General features: G+C 38.6%; 1 protein-coding gene across 6 annotated transcripts in view; it reads left to right on the top strand.

Moving 5' to 3' along the window:
* Window positions 1–15,339, top strand: part of TBC1D14 (TBC1 domain family member 14) — a 63,811-nt gene extending 48,472 nt beyond the window's left edge. For 5 of the 6 annotated variants that reach the window (XM_031588343.2, XM_031588344.2, XM_031588346.2 and 2 more), the window contains 4 exons: window positions 1,457–1,585; window positions 4,490–4,599; window positions 11,495–11,753; window positions 14,708–15,339. In XM_031588343.2, the coding sequence (XP_031444203.2) occupies window positions 1,457–1,585; window positions 4,490–4,599; window positions 11,495–11,753; window positions 14,708–14,773 (564 nt within the window). In that variant the 3' untranslated portion in view covers window positions 14,774–15,339. The remainder of the gene's footprint in view (window positions 1–1,456; window positions 1,586–4,489; window positions 4,600–11,494; window positions 11,754–14,707) is intronic. The other variant, XM_090139702.1, reaches the window with a different exon arrangement.
* Window positions 15,340–17,930: the final 2,591 nt, after the last annotated feature.

The following is a 17,930-nucleotide window of genomic DNA, read 5'->3' on the forward strand; positions in this document are numbered from 1 at the left end:
ATTTTTAGTACTTGAAAATTGGAGTTGAAAGAGAAGATGTAGTTAATGGATCCTTTGAAGTACATGCTGTTCTTAATGGCAGTTCTACTGAGACTGTTCTGTTGTATTCTTTGTTACTCCTTTTTATATACATTTCTGCACCTTAGCATAGTGAGCCATTTACAGTCTGTAACAGCTGTGTAACAGCCTATAAAGCAACATCAATCCAGGCAGTGTGAGCTCCCTAAAAGTATTGGGAGTGATTATGAAAGGACAGAGTAGATTCCACATTCTTTATTGAATCTGGAGAAAGAAAAAAAAGAGCATAAGAACAACAAAAACCAATACCAAAAACAGAGCAAAGATGTAGATAGGAGATTGTTCTTTATTTGACAGCAGTTGTTTTACAGAAGACTGATGTACATAGATGCCATACCTGTTCTCTGAGCAGCACTGGCTACTTGGCAAAAAACCTCTGAACGTGATTGTTAGGGTGCTAGAAAAAGGGGAATCAGATGGTGTGCTCCATTTGGCATGGAAGCTGTTGTGTGAGGAGGGGGAGCTTGTTCCTCTGGTTTGCAGGAGGGATTGTCACATCTTGATCCGTGTGACACAGTGATGGCAGCACTACACCGTTTGAGTGAGCAGTCTTTGGCTAGGTTCAGTGTCAGCTCCATAATATGCTTTGTGGAAAATGCAGCAGTATCATGAGCTTATGCTGAACGAAATGTGTGTAATGGCATCTCTCCATAACCAACCAGCTAATGATTGAAGAAGGAATAGAGTCCTAGTCTAATCTGGATTTCCACAAATCAGGATGCATTGCTCTCATCAATAGGAGAAGAGGAATGAGAACAAATCTTCATTCTGTTCTTCAGAGAAAAACCTTTATTCTGCATGTTTGAAATGGCAGTCATCTTTTCCTTCCTTAGGATTGTGCTTGGAGTCTTTGAAAGGAGGGGAATCAACTCTTTGAAAGCTTAGATAGTGGCAGGACAAGGAGAAATGATTTTAAGTTGAAGGAGGGAAGATTTAGGTTGGATGTCAGGGGAAAATTCTTCACAGAGAGTGGTGAGGTGCTGGAACAGGCTGCCCAGAGATGTTGTGGATGCCCCGTCCCTGGAGGTGTTCAAGGCCAGATTGGATGGGGCCTTGGGCAGCCTCGTCTAGCATTAAATGAGGAGGTTGGTGTCCCTGCCTATGGCAGGGGGTTGGAGATTCATGATCCTTGAGGTTCCTTCCAGCCCAAGCCATTCTTTTATTCTGTGAAGCAACATGGGGATTGTTAGCTTCCATGCTCTCAACATTCAATACCAAATGGTTACATAGTTTAAAAAATCCTCCCTTTCTGAAAGTTTTGCAAAATTCAACAGTGCAGTGAGTGCATTGAACGCTAGTGATTGTGAGCGGAAAAATGTGGCAGTGTTCTTGAAGGAATACAATTCTTGCTGAATGGTAACACTTCTCCTTTCTTCAGGTACAGGGCATGTCTTTCATAGCAGCAGTACTAATCTTGAACTTGGATACTGCAGATGCCTTCATTGCTTTTTCTAACCTTTTAAATAAGCCCTGTCAAATGGCGTTTTTCCGTGTGGACCATGGCCTTGTAAGTATGCACTAAAACTGTAGTCTGCATGTTGAAGGTAAAGTTTTAAAATAAAATCGTAACTTCAGTAGCCTGAAACATGTCAGAATCAACTTCAATGCAACGTACTTGTTTAAAAATAATCAAAAACTAGCACAGACACATGTACACATCCCCTCAAAAAACAACCAGCAAACAAAACCTGAATACCAAACTGGAAGGTTTGAAGATATGAATGAAGTTGTTCTGCTGATGAGTAGCTTATGATTCTCAGGGAATAGTCATGAGAATATTATTTTAAGTGTGTTTGAGCTGAAAGATGAAAACAGCATTTAGATGTGGTTTGAAGGTCCTTTTTATCCCAAGCTAATATGTTGCTAAAATTAGTCTGTTGCAGGAAAAGCACTTTCCCATCCCTTACTCTCTGGCAGTTTCTTTAAAGATGGCAATGGGGAATCAGATGAGCAGCCAGTCCCCCCGTCTGTCCCTTAACAATGTTCAGTGCGTGTTGGATGTCCAAATCTCTGAATTGTCTGACGTTTCTTGTTAGTATGTACAGAGGGCTACTGTGTACCATAACAAAATAAGAGTCATTTCCTGAAATACTTTTTAATTTATTCAGTTTTCAAAAAATAAATGGTATTCTGCATTTCCTTCTCACTTAGTTACCATCTGACACTATAAAAATAGGATCTTGCTTCTCAAGACTTGTAATGGGGAGTATAAATCATGGAAGTGGCTTACATCAACATTGACCACTTGTGTTTCTTAAACAGAACACCAGGAATCCTATCAGCATTTTCTACTGGAAAACCAATACGTAATTTCTTGTTGAAGCTTCTGAATCTCATCACTTGTTAATGCCCTTAGGGGATTCTTCTAACACTACCATTGCTACCAGCAGTATCAGTCATCTCTATTACTTGAAAAAGGAGGACATGCTTACACATTCAGCATGTAAATACAGTTGTTCTGAAGGTGGTATCAGAGTTAAATTTGCTGGAATTAGATACTTACTAGCTGAAATAATGTTTCTTGGGAGTCTCTTGGATAGTGCCCATAAGGTGCTGCTATGTGAAAGAAAATTAGCAGTAATATTAGTGTTTTGTCCAATTACAAAGCCATAATTCACACTACAAAGAAAACTTTGTAGTTTAGAGACAAAGTAAGACAGTTTTGGTTTTTTGTGGTTCATATACTGATCTGATGTCTACCCTGAACTTTGTGTTTAAGTTCTGTAGCTCAATAATGAAATGCTACTTTGTTTAAAATTAATAAAAAAGTAAAACCAGTAGAAGAGTTACTTGTGGAAATTATAGTAATATAATCTATCCTGCTTGCTTTTGATTTCTTTTATTGGTTACAGTTTTATTACACTAGATTTTTTAATTATTACTGAGTTACCTTCTTGTCAAGATAAACACCTGGATTGCTGTTGCATTTCTAACCGCTACCTGCATTACCATCAGCAGATGTGATATAGCAGTTGTGTAAAATTCCTGCTATAAAGTACTTCAGAAATGGAGTAGAACTCTTACTGCAGTGTAGGCATGTAAACAGAGCCCTTCCAATCCCTGACATTCCGTGATTCTGTCATTTTGAAAGTATGGCTGTCTGTTGCATTACCTGCTTCCTCTTTATGACTGGAGATCTCACATGATGCTTGGTTTTCGTGCATTTAAAAATACATATTGGGAAGTTGTTTTGGTTGTACAGTTCACTAAAGTGGGTTTCTAGGTTTTTGGCTTCATGTTTATCATGAAGCTCTTTCTCAGTAACAAATAGGCCAGAGATTTTACGTAACCTTGTGGTTTTTTCTTCAGTATGCTCATCTCGTATTGGCTTGTAAGCCTTAAAACTCTTACTGAATCAGTTTCTCCTTTGCTGCTATTGATGAGGGTAGTCTGTCTGTCACTATATTCAGATGAAATAGGAAGAAAAATTCTTAAAGGACGTGGTAAAAATGGGGAATTGCATATCATCCTGGTCAGGATTTCACACAAAGGACTCCTCCTTTACTATCATGATGTTCTGGGGGAGAAGTGTGCAGATACGACTCACGCTTCAAAGAAATCATAACTACTCTTCATGGCTTTAATCAGGATATTGAATTAAAAATACTGAGTCATTCGAGGACTTTGCTGAACTTCTCTTCCTGCAATATTAAGAGAATATTAAGAGGTAGAAAAGCTAAAAAGGCTTTTAACTCTTAGTTGGATATAGGAAGATTTTCCAAGCTCTCTGTTACGAAATTTGCATTAAACATTCAATTTTTAAAATACCACAAAAGTCTTCACATTAAAAGCAGTACAGTTAAGGGGATAAGGTATCGGTTGGGGGTTGGAATCTGTTTTTCTCACCATAAATGTTTTGTCCTGATCTTCAGCTCTTCTGTGTGACCTTTCTCTCTCCCTCTTTGCAATGGAAATGACTTATCTCTTTTTGTTTTAAAACGTTACACAGTAGAAGCTTTGGTATTATAATATGATTTATGATTGGAGCCAAATGAACTCTTCACTCTTGCCGTGGACTATTAAATTGTTTTAGTTTGATAATTCATTTTTTAATCCATTGGGTCTTGGATTTTACTCAGTGTAATATAGGTTATTGCCACAGATATAAAGCACCATTCCATTACCATAATTATTTTGAGTAATCAGCAAATAAGTTCTCTCCTGCAGATATTTTTCTTTCCAATGGAAGCTAGCCAAGACCCAAAACAGTAATTATATTGTTTAATATGAGATCAATATATAGAACTGGTCTTAAACTTGCAGATGCTGTCTATTATGTGAATGATTAGCTCTATTGTACCATGTAATTTATACGATCCTTTTTTTGAAGAATGTTAATCCAACAACAGATAGGATATTTAAGCCTATTAATAATAAAACTAACTGCTTTTTCTCCCTGTTGTTTTCCCAGATGTTGACTTATTTTGCTGCATTTGAGGTATTCTTTGAAGAAAATCTGCCAAAGCTATTTGCTCACTTCAAAAAAAATAACTTAACTCCAGATATCTATCTTATTGATTGGTAAGACATTGAAAGCATAATTACTAATCTGCATACTAGCTTATAGCTGCACGTCTATATTCCTAATGTAAGCTGGAGCTCTGTTAGTTTTAATATTTTTTTAAGGTAAAAGTTTTATCTTGCGTTCAGCAATTGAATTTACCAATTCAAATATTTCTTAAACTTCTGTGGTAAGCTTAATATTTGCTCAGCCTTTATTACTCTAGGTCTTTTGAATTTGAAGCTTCTTTTGCATAAAGCTGGATAACATATCCAAATGCTGAGAAAATAAGGAAGGATGCAGTAAAGACATAGATGTGAGCAGTGCATTATTCCTACGTTACGTGGTCTCAGATCCTATGTAGAGAATCCTTGCACAGGTTGTTTAAAAACTGTACTTCAGTAGCATAAAGGCTTAATGTGTTTCTAATTACTCCAAGTATTGCACTTAGCAGTCAGTTAGTTACAATCCTTTTATTTTGTAAGATTGCCTTTCTTTTTATCTCTGTTTAATTTTAGCCTTTTTCCTTAGAGGGAGAATAAAGGCATGAATCTTATTTGCAGTCCTGTCAAATTTCAGTGTATGAAGTATTCCAAATTGAGTGTTTGCATTTGTGCCTATCAGGCTTTGGTTTGGAGGCAGCTGAAATGTCTCTCCTCAGCCAGCAAGGCTTCATTGTCAATTTTGGAATGATGAAATCTTTTTCGTGAAAATTGGCTTGCCTTTAAATTGTTGGAATCTTCTTCTGTTCTCAAGTATTTGACTGAACAGTTTTAGTTAAAGATGGAACTCCCAGCAGCAGTTTGTGGGTTCTATTTTTTTTTTTCCAAGATTCATAAGCTGTTATTTCAGAAAACAGTCTGTATCTTAATCCAGTTCTGTCTGAACCAAGCTCTCAGTACCCTGATGATCTTTTGAAACTTACTGTTACTGCTGAGCATGTGGCTGATTGTTGGACCAGAAATCCATTTCAAGTTGTTCTGTCCAGTCTAACAGCTAGAAGTTTCAATAGGTGAACTTTCTTACTGGATCATAGGATTGCTGAGGATTTTATGAGAGACAGTGGTGATAACCTTGCTAAAATCATTGTAAACCATATCCACTGCTTTTCACTCATCCACCAAGTCAATCATGTCATCATAAGAGGCTGTCAGGTTGTTCAGACATTACTTTGCCTTCAGAGATTCTTTCTGACTTCTGATCACTTTGGGAGGTGATTGTGAGTGGCCTCGCAGTGATACCGGGCAGTTTCATCAGCACTCACGGGTTCCTTGATTTGCATTTGCATGTGCCTTTTGCACAGAGAGTACTGTTACGTGGGTTTTGTTTGATTTTGCAGTTACACTGGCATTAAATTTTAATGCAAGTTGAGTAGAGAAATGAGAAGTGTGGTGGTTGGCTCATTTCTCCCAACATTTGTAGATGTTAATTCTTTATGACTGAATGTTGGATCTCTTTAAATGCACAGCAAGAAAATGCCAGAATAACACTGGAATAGGATAGAAGAAAAGGAAGAGGGCAAGGGCTGGCACATCCAGTGACAAGAGGAAAGATGTTGAAATTATATTAAGCCTCAGGAATGGGGACTACTTGCGTAGTCCTGAGAAATCCTATATTAAATTTCCTCACATTTGTCTTCAGCTAGACAGCTCGTCCCACTACAGCGTTAGTTTAGTTAGACAGTAGGGTTGGTATTCAGCTGTGTGGGATTTTGGTATAATATTGTCCTCCCAGAGGTGGTAACCATGTGGGAAAGTACTAAAACACTCTGGGAACCAAGAAGTGAAGTGCTCCCCCGTCCCCAGCTTTGACAGATCACTTGCATGATGTCATGATGTGGAATACCATGAAAAACCATGACAATTACTTAAATACATGTGTACATGTGTTTATATATATATGTATATGTGTGTTTGTATATGTATTTATGCATATATGTGTGTATATATATTTCTTTTGATGCCATAGGAAGCAGATTTAGATTTGTTTTTTTTTAAATGTCCACTTTAAACTTAATTCTCTTAAAGATTGTATCTGCTGTCCTTCCATAGAAATTAATAGAGAACTAGGCAGAAGGTACTACAGAAAAGATACGAAGGAAAATCAGGTGGGTCTGTGTTCTTGCAAGAGAGGACTCCTGAAAATTTTGTTTAGAATGTTGCCTGTGGCTCCCGAGTGACTGCCAGTTTGAGAGTGAATTTGCTGTAGCACCTAAAAACAGAACTATTTCTGGAAAAACAAGGATGAGGTTTCAATTATGTTTCAAGTCTGAGAAGAATATGGTGAAGGGGTGCTTTTACAATTCTGAACCCTGCAAATTCTCTAGGTAGACAGACCTTTTGGTTGTAGGTAGAAATCTCTGTGAAACAGCCTTGCCCTATCAACATTACTTTTATTTAAATGCACATTTGTTCTCAGCTCCAGAGGGATGCCTGCTGCTGATCTGGTGGCTGGCATGGTTACTGTGCAGGCATGTATGCAGTAAATCTCGGTGCCAGCTGCGGGAGGACTCCAGTAGCCAATGCTGTGCAGACCAGTTGCTGGGAAACCTTTGTTCTCCTGCTGCAATTACAGTGGAATCAACGTGTCTTCTTTGTGCTGCTTCGTAATACCAGTGCTACAGGAAGTGGCAATACAGTTGTTAGACTTGCATCATTTATTGAGGGCATATGTTCCAAGAAAAAGCAGTTCTGTGCATAAAGGTGGGACCAGCAGTGTAATATTCTTTGGGTTTTCTTGGGACTGGTAGAGGATTTAAGGAGCAGAACTCATGCTGTCTGTCACAGGCAGACACTGAGGACTTAAAAATTTAATTACAAGGTGCAGCAGTATTACCTGCAATAGCTACCTGCCCCAAGTAAGGCTTCTCTTTACAAAGAACATGAGCTTCAAGCTCAAATTAGGTTTTAGTCTAAATTTCAGAAGCTAGGCAGGCTTTTAGTTTTTTGAAGAATGCAAAGGGAATCAAATGTGCAAAGGCTGTAAAGAGCAGTGCACAGTCAGGTTCAAGAATGCAGAGGGAATCAAGTGTGCAAAGGCTGTAAAGAGCAGTGTGCAATCAGGTTCACAGGGAACAGAGGGAAAATAGTGTGCCTCAGTAGCCCAGTTTTGGTCACTCAGCACTGTCAGCTGCTGTACTGCAGGCTCTTCTGAGCAGAGCAGAATGTGGATTTACAGAGGACACACGCTGTCTATTTATGGCCTGCTGTTGCTGTACAAGTACCTCTTCATCCCTACTAAGAAAAATGATTTTGGCAATAATTACAGCCCAGGGCTTTGTTTGTTCTGATGGATTGCTCAGTGGTTCTTTAATGCTGCATTGACTGTGTTATGTGAGCACTAACTTTCTCTTGACGCTGTTTGCTTGTTATGACAAAGGGCCAGGACAGTTTGTTTGTGCAAATGTTTGTTGTGGGCACTTCCAATGAAATATTTATAGGCTTTGCTGTCTGTGACATCAGGAAAAGCACAGCCTGTGTCATGCCATTAACACCTCACCCCTCAAAACTGAAGTTCACTATTATGCTTTAAATGCATGCCTCCATTTCAGAGAAAAAATAGATCAGAAACTCGGACAGTAATTCAGTCCAAAGATCACTTGTGACATTCTGTTTTTCCTAAATTTGAGGTAGCTGTTACCAGACTCCAAAAAATCAGTCTCTGCAGAGTAAGGTGAAATACTGCATTGCCACGTAGTACTCCTGAGTGAGAGAACATGGCTTGTTGGGTGCTTCTGACCTGATGAAATTGCTCAGAAGCCACCACAGTATTTGTATCAGCACATTTTAGAATGCAGTCAATTTTGCTGAGTTGCTCTGTTGAAATCAGCATTGTATTGTATGTATTTTTCCCCCCTTATTAGAAATGAAATAAATGATTCTACTTTCTTCAGCTGTAATGTTTAAAAAATTGTACTAAACTAGCTGTTAACAGCAGTCTTATTGCAATAACTTTAAAGATACCAATGAAAATAGAGATTCCACTATGCAGGAGTATGCAAGAAGTAATGCAGCAGACACTTAGAAGGATGCAGGTTTTGTCTCAAAGCAGATAAAGAGGAGTTGTTACAAAATGTAACAGTGATAAAGGAGTATCAGGATAAAGTGAAAGGATCTTAGAGTAAGTTCAAAAGCTGAATTAATTTAGCAATTTCCACAACTGAACTGAGAAATTGCAGAGAGATTCTTGTGTAAAAGAGATGTGGCAAAAGAACGCGTGGTAGAAGAATATACAAGATCTGAGTGGTGTCATCATTGCTGTGCAGGAGTTGTCAATCCAAAACCTGCCCTCAGCACTGTTGCTAACAATATTTTAATGAAGACAATTTATAAAAATAAAAGAGGAGGAAAACAAAACAGAGCCATGATAATCAAATTATGGTTACAGAGCTTTCTTGGTAAGCAAGACTCTGGTTGTATACTTTTCCTGTCTCAAACCAGTCAAGATTTCATGAATCTACTTGAAAGTACGTGTGTCCTAGGTGGGAAGGAGCAGGAGTGTGTATCTGGTATTTCTTTCAGAGAGCAGCCAGAAACCTTTTGTTTCTATTTTTCTGACACTGAACATCTCTGTGAGCCGCTGTCTGCACCTGGCTGGGACTCGTAGTGAGCTGAAAGAGCTGCAGGCAGAGACTCATCCTGCTCTCCAGTGCAAACAGATCACATGCAAGTCGTGTGCTGGCGTTGCTGAGAGCTGCTGCAGCTGCTTTATGGCTGTCATAAATTTCTGCTGGATTTCAGAGCAGTAGCTCAGCTGTATAATAAAAATGTCTTCCAGTAGGAAATGTTTTCTGAGAGCAAATACTGTATCAGTTCTTAGAAATGATTCCTCCTGTTGTACCACTGCTTATTCCGGAAGGCCCGATTTCCATTTCATAGGGCTTGATGCATTTGATTTCATGCTGGTGTTAATGAAAGTTAATTGACTAGTGAAATTCTTGCAAATTGCACTTCCTTGTGAATTATGAAGAGATCAGTGTCAAATCCCTTGTTGGAAGTGACAGCTTTTTTATCCAAGTAAATCTTTTCCTACAGAAAGTAGTGTTCTAATAAATAGATGGGACTATTTTTTCTGACAGTTAATTTTCTGCATAGTTGCAGATTTTACACACGTGGGTTATTCAGGTTAGGTCTGATTCATGACAGAAGAATAGCTTCTGGGAATAAAATGGAGCAAAATTAGGCATTGTTGCTTATCTTTAACCAGTGCCAATTACTGGCTGAGAGTTTGCCTGCAGCTTGGTGACCAGGAAAGCACTCTGCTGAATTGCTTCCTATTATACTGCTCCTTCCAAATGGAAAACCCATTGCTGTTTCCTGTACACGTGTACGTGTGTATACAAGTCCTAATTCTGCTGTGTAAGTATTCTGTAATGAGTTGTTGTTACATGGCATTGTGACTGTACAAAAGTGTTGAAAGAATATACAAGTTCTGCAGTTCAACACGTCAGTCAGTAACCCAAATAAGGGTTGCTGCTATTTTTTTATATATAATAATATATTGTGTAATATTTCATTCCAGACTCTACCACGTTATTATATAATATGCTAGCTTTTTGGTGAGCAGAATTTCAATATTTTCCCACTTTTTATTAAAAAGAAAAAAATCATCAGCTGAATTGCAAGAGACTTAATCTGATCTTGCAGCTTGTAAAGTGGGATATTGCCCAGTTTTCCCAATGTGTGCTGACTGAGAAAAGCTTGCTAATTATGGCACATCATTCCAATAACCTTAAGTAGAAAAGATACTTCAGAAAGCCTTTGATTGTTAGAATTTACTGGAAAAATATGTTCGTTCATATTTTATGTCTCTCTCTATATCCATTCAGCTTCATTTTTTTTTTTTAATGAAAACCAGAATTTCTTGAATAGAAAATTGGAGAGGGTGGGGAGTGGAAAAATCTTAAACATAAGAGAGCTACTGTTAGATTCAGCACCCTTAAATGTTAATATGGGAAGGTTTGATTTACATGTAAGATTTTGCTGACCTCTGCTGGAAAAGGAATTATTTGCAATTTTACAATGACAGAAGATGTGATGCATCTGTGGAGTAGTACTCTCTCTTTAAATTTTCAAAGGGAAAGATTATTGTGACTCTTTTTCCTTGCATACTGTCACTTCATTCCAGTAAATGTAACTGTTGGCACTTTTTTGAGGTTATGATGATGTTGTACTGCTTTGTCTTTTTTAGGGTCAGGGAAGGAAAAGAGAGTATCTTTGCCTTCCTTGGTGCAAAGGCATCAGTGGTTTGATGAAGGAGGAATTGTTTTCTTGGCAGTTACCAAAATGTTATTTTAGCCACCAGGAGGAGATTCTTGCTGTAACCTTTGCTCTTTAGAGATCACATCTGTCTCAAGAGTATTATCACAGCTACCTGCTCATTCTTTCTGGAAATCTTGCCTGTCTTGCTCAACTCATTAGAGACGAAGCTGATCTTCCAAAACTCACTCTATTGTTGCTTTGCCAGTGAATCCAGTCTTGGACACTGAAGTAATCTTCATCTTCTCCTTCATCTAAATCACAGAATCCCTTTTTTAGTATGTCTTAAGATTCAGCTTTTTGTGTCCTCACAGCTAAAACCGCATGAATCTTCAGTCCTAATGTGATGATTGATTTTTCTTTAATTATACTTGTGGCCAGGGCATGCCCATCATAAAATCATATATATTTTTCTTATGGTGTGATTTAAAAAAAAGTGAACCTGGAAAGTGCTATAACTATCATACCAGCATAGCACAATTATGTATTATTTCACATATTGCTGTGCTGCAAATAATAGGAATACTTCTGAAATACAGAGGGGCTATTCAAATAAACACATTTGAGAAACCTCAGTAATGAGCAGTCTGTGTACTTCTCTGAGGGTCCATACGTTTTTCTTGTGCAATAACTCAGAAAATGTTACTCTGTTTTTCAGGATATTCACATTGTACAGTAAATCTTTGCCACTAGACTTGGCGTGTCGTGTCTGGGATGTGTTCTGCCGTGATGGAGAAGAGTTCTTATTTCGTACAGCCCTGGGAATATTAAAACTTTTTGAAGATATTTTGACCAAAATGGATTTCATTCATATAGCCCAGTTTTTAACAAAGCTACCAGAAGACTTACCTTCAGAAGAATTCTTTACGTCTATTGCTGCCATTCAGATGCAAAGTAGAAACAAAAAGTGGGCTCAGGTAAAAAGAATGTTGATCTTTGATTAACAGATGAATGTGCTGTACCGGTGAAGAATGGTGTTTGGCAACATCTAGGAGAATACTTTAGCAGAAACAGGATAGGTAGGGTGACTTAGCTCGCTTTGTGTGTTCAGTATAGAAGTACCCCCAAACAACAGATTTTGTTGCTTAATTGTGGAGCAAATAGATGTTAGGTTTAGCTCACTGTAGGATCAGTATTGGTGATGTCTTACCTACCTCGTTGACTTCTGCACCAGCTGCCTTGTTTCACAACGTATCTCCTTTACTGAGTAAGTTTCCATAAAAAGGCCTCTTCCCTCTCTAGCCTGTCATCCTTTTCCAAATCAGGGGTGGGTAGAGGCTATGAGTTTACTTGCATCCCATACATTCTAAGAATTGTTGAGGTGCCACTATTGGAACTGACAGAATCAGTACCAAGAAAAAAGAGTGTATGGGATTTTGTTTCCTTTTACTAAGATGCTGACTGTGGTAGTCTCTACCTATGTTCAGTCTGTACAAAGTTCACGAGATGAGTTTGGACTCAGAGTCCTGAATTTTGCTTTTTTGAGAAGCAGGCTTTTGGTAATGTATGGGTAATGCGAAAAAGCACAGTATGTTGAAAAATCCTTCAGCAGTTGCAGTGCTCCTTAGCAAGATAATTCTTTTTGACTGAGATGATGACATTTCAGTAGAAATTTAGACACTTTGCTATGGTATCCATTTGTATTTTGTAGAGAAATGCCTTTTTAAATTAGCAAAAGGAATGCTAAGTGTGATGGGTGCACCATTTGAGGTAAATTCTAAGGTGGACTGAGCAATGGCTCTACTTTCCAGAGAATGCCAAATGCTCTTCAGCTTAGAAAAAAAAAATTAATTTTGTCTCATCTTTAGCATCGGCTTGTTTGGTTACAGTAGCTGTACTGCATAAGTAAGCAGCATACTTTGAGCTACTATTACTTTGCAGGACTATATATGACTGTGTAGAACTAAGAAGTCAAATTCATGTTGCAGCAGCAGATATAATCAGTACTCAGAAATGCACACTGAACCTTTTGCCATGCTGTACTGTGGGAATTATAGGCTTGATATCTTGTGGGTCACATTCTGGAATGATGCTGTCTAGAGATTATATATGTGGGACCACATCTAAAACGTTCCGAGTTGCTGATTAGCGTGGTTCCCTTAATCCTGGTTCCCTCATCAGACAGGTTGGTGGTGTTTTCCATCTTACTCCATTTTCTCTAGGTCGCTCTGACAGTGAGATCAAGAGCCTAAAGACTGAAAGATGCGTAACTAAATTATGGCCAAGGCACTTCTGATTACAAGAAGCGTGGTTAACAGGGTGTCATAAAATCATAGAATGGTTTGAGTCGAAGGGGACCCCAAGGATCATCAAATTCAAGCCCCCCTGCCGCAAGCAGGACTATCCAGAATGTCCACAAGTTCTTTTTTTTTTTAATCTGGAATTAGCCACAAAAAAACACCAGGTTTTTGTGCCAGTGTGTCCTTAGCCTGAAATTTGAGTGACAGTTGTTACTGTCACTGCTTTGTCATCAGCAGCAGAGAACAAGAGATGGTAGAACAGATTTAGCTGTTGTCCTAGCATTTCTGCAATTCTTATGCCTTAGGTCATAGCTCCCTCAGCTTAGTAGCTAAGGAATCCTAACTCTCTGTTAGCTGCCTTGAGGTCTTTGTGAAGTGCTTTTCTGGGCCAGATTTTGGTGTCATTCGCAGTTCGTTAAAAAGGCTGACTTTTTTTCCATGAAGGATATTGTTACTATGGCACAACAAATTCTCATAAACTCATATGATTGAATAACTGAGGATTTACGCTGAATGCCTTTGAGCAGGACCTTGCTGTAGTCTCTCCAGTTCTAGGACTCTTTGAACAGCCAGCCAGCTAGCAGCAGCTCTGTTCACACCTGGATTGAACACCCTTGTTGTGATAACGTGGGTGATCTTGCTTTGAAGAATAGGCAGTGTCATGTAATTGCCATATGAGCAATTTAGACTCATTTCTTGTTAATTCTGTTGGGCAGAAGCTTGTTTAAAATTGGCCGAAGTTGCAGTTCTTTGAAAAGAAATGTTCCTAAGGTCATTCAGTTCCTGAACACTTCTTGGGGATGCTTCTGTACTTCAGTGAAGTATAACCAGAAGGCAGAGAGCACATACTGCTTCAGCAGCATGAGAAAGTGGGTATTAGTGTGCTCTCTATCAAATAAAATTGTCCTTCAGCCAGGGGGAAATTCTTTATGGAGAGAGTGGTGAGGTACTGGAACAGGCTGCCCAGGGAGGTTGTGGATGCCCCGTCCCTGGAGGTGTTCAAGGCCAGATTGGATGGGGCCCTGGGCAGTCTGGTCTAGCATTAGGTGGAATGGTTGGTGGCCCTGCGTGTGGCAGGGGGGTTGGAGATTCATGATCCTTGAGGTCCCTTCCAACCCTGGCAATTCTGTGATTCTGTGAAAGTTTTCAATCTGAAGGCAAATGCTGATTTTGACATAATGCTGACATAAACAGATCTAGGGCAGCAGCAGTGCTAGGCAAATCCCAGTCAGTGCCATGGTAATAATTATGAGCAGGCTGCTCACTTGCCATGGTTTTAGACAGTTTATTTATCCTGAGACAGATGACATCCCCTTGGGAAGCTGCTTTTAATTGTACCAGATATGTCTAATCTGGGTAAAATCTCATATTCAGGCTTCAAAAATATGTGTGTGAAGGTTAATTGAGCTTAAACCTTCATTAAATCAATTTGTATTTACTGCGCCATGGGGGCTTAAGGGAAAAAGTCTTGTGCACTGGGAAAGGTTCTCAATTTAGATAAAGTAACTATATTTAATAGTTTAAGAAGTATTGCTCAAAGCTACTCAAATAGGAAGGTCTTCAGGCAGCAGTTTATTGAGTCGCTTTTAAAATCTAATATCTTTTTCTCTGTCATTTCTGTAAATGTCCAGATACTGGCTGCTCTGCAGAAGGATAACCGGGAAATGGAGAAAGGAAGTCCTTCACTTAAACATTAACTCTGGCTGCCTCCAGTGACACACAGGAAAAGATGTAAAGTGGCAAAAGTATTTGATCTGTGTGAGCCTGCAAATCAAAGTGTTACTTCAGAGTTCTGTTCAGTAGTAGGATAGCCTTAAAGGGGAAAGAGGGGAGGAAAAAAAAAAAAACAAAAAAAGGGAAGGAAACTGGGAGATAAAACCTTTATAAGTGAAACCAAGGCCTGGCCTTAAACTTATAGTGGAGCGAGTGCTTGCTGTGGACAGCAATACACATTTGTATGTTTGATGAGGGCAGTTAAACCAAACTATATTAAGGTTTCATTATTATTTCTCACTGATATTTTATAATACTGGGCATTCAGCAATGTCAGTTGCTTTGAAAGCCATTCCCTAGTACTGTTCTTAGGCAGGATATACACTTCCCATGCCCACTAGCTGGATCTGGATTTTAAATAACTGGTGCTGGAATTTAAATGATTTAAGAACCATTCCTTTAGAAATGCTTTTTGTTCTATAGGCTGTGGGTCCCATTTACCAAAGAAATCATGTAGACGGAGAACTACATTCCATTCTTTAAGAAAGAAGAGTCAAGAAAGTACACTTACAAGAGAAATCACACTAGCAGTGTAAAACCAATTATTCTTCAAGATGCCTTGGAAATCCACGTTCCTGTCTGAGTATATATGGCAAAAGTTGCTTAATTTGGCTAGATGGCAAACTCAGCAGGACTTGGTATAGTATTAAGCTGGCGTTATTTCCCAGCTGTACTCTTTCCCCTGTTTAAACCCAGGGTCATGTAGTACTAAATGGATGTTTCTGTGTCTTTTCTGGGGCAGTGCCATTTCAGGGCATTGTCGCCTCCCAGTTACTGACTTCTGTGCCATCTGTCCAGTTGTACTCATAAAACTGGGCTGAGCAGAAGAATTGAGAAATGGTTAAAAGGAATTTGAACAGCTGTTTTAAACCCAGCTCTGCTCACTGGCAAAACTGAGGAGGAAGGCTGTAGGGTAGAAGTTACATAAACCATCATTGCTGCTGAAAAGAAAAGCCTGTGGGATCTCTTGGAGCTGCTGCTACCACAGTGGAAAGGCACATGGAGTTGAATTTGATTAAATGATGAGGGAAAGAAGTTTACTGGGAAATATGCCAGACAAATACTATCAGGACAAGTTCAGGCTGTCATTTCCTGGCGTTTTATCCAGCCTCTAATACATGTGAGCAAGTTACAGAGAGCAGATGGCCATTGCTCAGTTGTTACACAGGTTAGATTCCCTCTGCATTCAGATGAATGTTGAACTGTAAAGCAAAGGTGCCTCTGATTTACAAGAATGGTGACTGTGGAGTGTAAAATCTGATTTATAAATAATTATTACCATCGAAAAGGGAAACTAACTGAAGCAGTATTTGTTAACTCTAAGCAGGAATTACTAAATCCTTGAGCTGTATGGCCATAGGCTTCCCAAAGCTTCTCGTTCTGTTTTGTGCTGAGCATTTTGGCACTGACAGATGTAAAGAAAAAAAAAAATAATAATAATAATAGTTGCACACTGCTCAACTCAGCATACAGTGTAAGATCTGTGGGACACAATCAAATTACTGTCCTTCATTACAGACATTGTTTCTACAAATGATACTTTGACTGTAATTTTAAAAAGAGGGAAAGGAAGATTTCTTGGTAAGTCTTTTAAGACTCAATCACTTTGGAATATATGTAATGCAAATGTAGCTTGCAAGTCTGTTACCTCATTGGCCTTTTTTCCTGTCCACTTTGTGTATCTGACATAATAGATGTGGTTTTTTTGGTTGGCCATCTGAATTTCTCCAGAAGACTTCTTTAGGTCATCACTTACTGAAAACAGACATCAGGATGCTGACATTGAAAACATATTAATTCTCCCAGGATTTGTGTATCTGTATGGACTGGTACTTGTATGCCACATTGCTTTGAAGTGCAATAGAAGGCTGGAAGGTCAGTAAGTACTTTTTCTAGTACAATAGCAAATATGCCTTTTCATGAAGAGCATGAGAGGCCTAACATCTGCAACATTTGCACTATGCTTTTAAATGATTTGTTAAACACACAGACAACTCTCCCTGGTTTTTACTTTGTAGGTGGTACCATAACTGGCTTTGTGAGTTTAGTCTGCGTTGTAAGTAGGTGCATATTTCTGTTCAAAGCAAGTTGTCAGTGTGGCTCACCTGTCTGGTTGGAATGTGTTCTTGAGCCACTGGGTATTTGTCTCGCCATCTGCAGCCTGTTTTCTTCTCAAAAACACGTTGAATGTAACAGTGAAAATAGGCATAGTTGTGAGAAAAGACCTGCTGCAACACTTGTGCACTGTTTGTTACTTGCAAATGTAATTATTTTGGTCTGTGATTCGATCTTTCTGTTCTTAGGAGATGTATATATTTTCTAGATGATTTCTTTGTGTATATAAGGTATGTTCTTTAATGAAGAAAAGCAATGCAATAAGGAGGAGCTTTGCACAGTTTATTTTCAAACAAAATGCATTTGAAAAAAAAAAAATGACCTGCCTAAAGATGCAATTGTTCCAACTTCTCAGTAATTTGATTTGAAGATAACACTTGAATTTTGATATGAACAGAGATGAGTTGTAGTGGTTTAGAATAACTTGCCACCAAGCTTCGTAAGTTTCTTGTGGCATACCAAATCTCTTCATTATTAAGGAAGGTTTCTGTAATCAATTCAGGGATTGCATAAAAAATTCTGACAACGTTACTGTTCAGGTGCTCAAGGGTATCTGTAACATCATGCATGAGGTGTTCTCTCATTGTAGTGTCCCCATCACAGCAGACTTTTTTTTTTTCTTCTTGGGTTTAAGGAAAAAAAAATGCTGCAATACACCACAGGTTTGCCACTGTCACTGTACATACAGTGGATCAGAGAAACCAGAACATTGCCACCAGGTTTGGAGTTTTGTACAACCCGCACTTTATTGCAAAGCCGTTTTGCAACTGCCGTCAGCAATCAGTCATCAATGTGTTTCATTTGGAAAGGTACCTTCTAATAGCTCATTTTTGAATGTTTTAAAAACTAGACACATAGAGAACTGTTGATACATCCTCTGTACATCATGTTTAAATTGTTTTTATGTAGTTATCTGTTGGTTTTGTTTAGATACGTGTATCAAACTGGAACTTTTTTCAACTGTAA

This window comes from Phasianus colchicus, chromosome 4, assembly GCF_987193195.1.
Source record: "Phasianus colchicus chromosome 4, bPhaCol1.hap1.1, whole genome shotgun sequence".
Classification (NCBI taxonomy): domain Eukaryota; kingdom Metazoa; phylum Chordata; class Aves; order Galliformes; family Phasianidae; genus Phasianus; species Phasianus colchicus.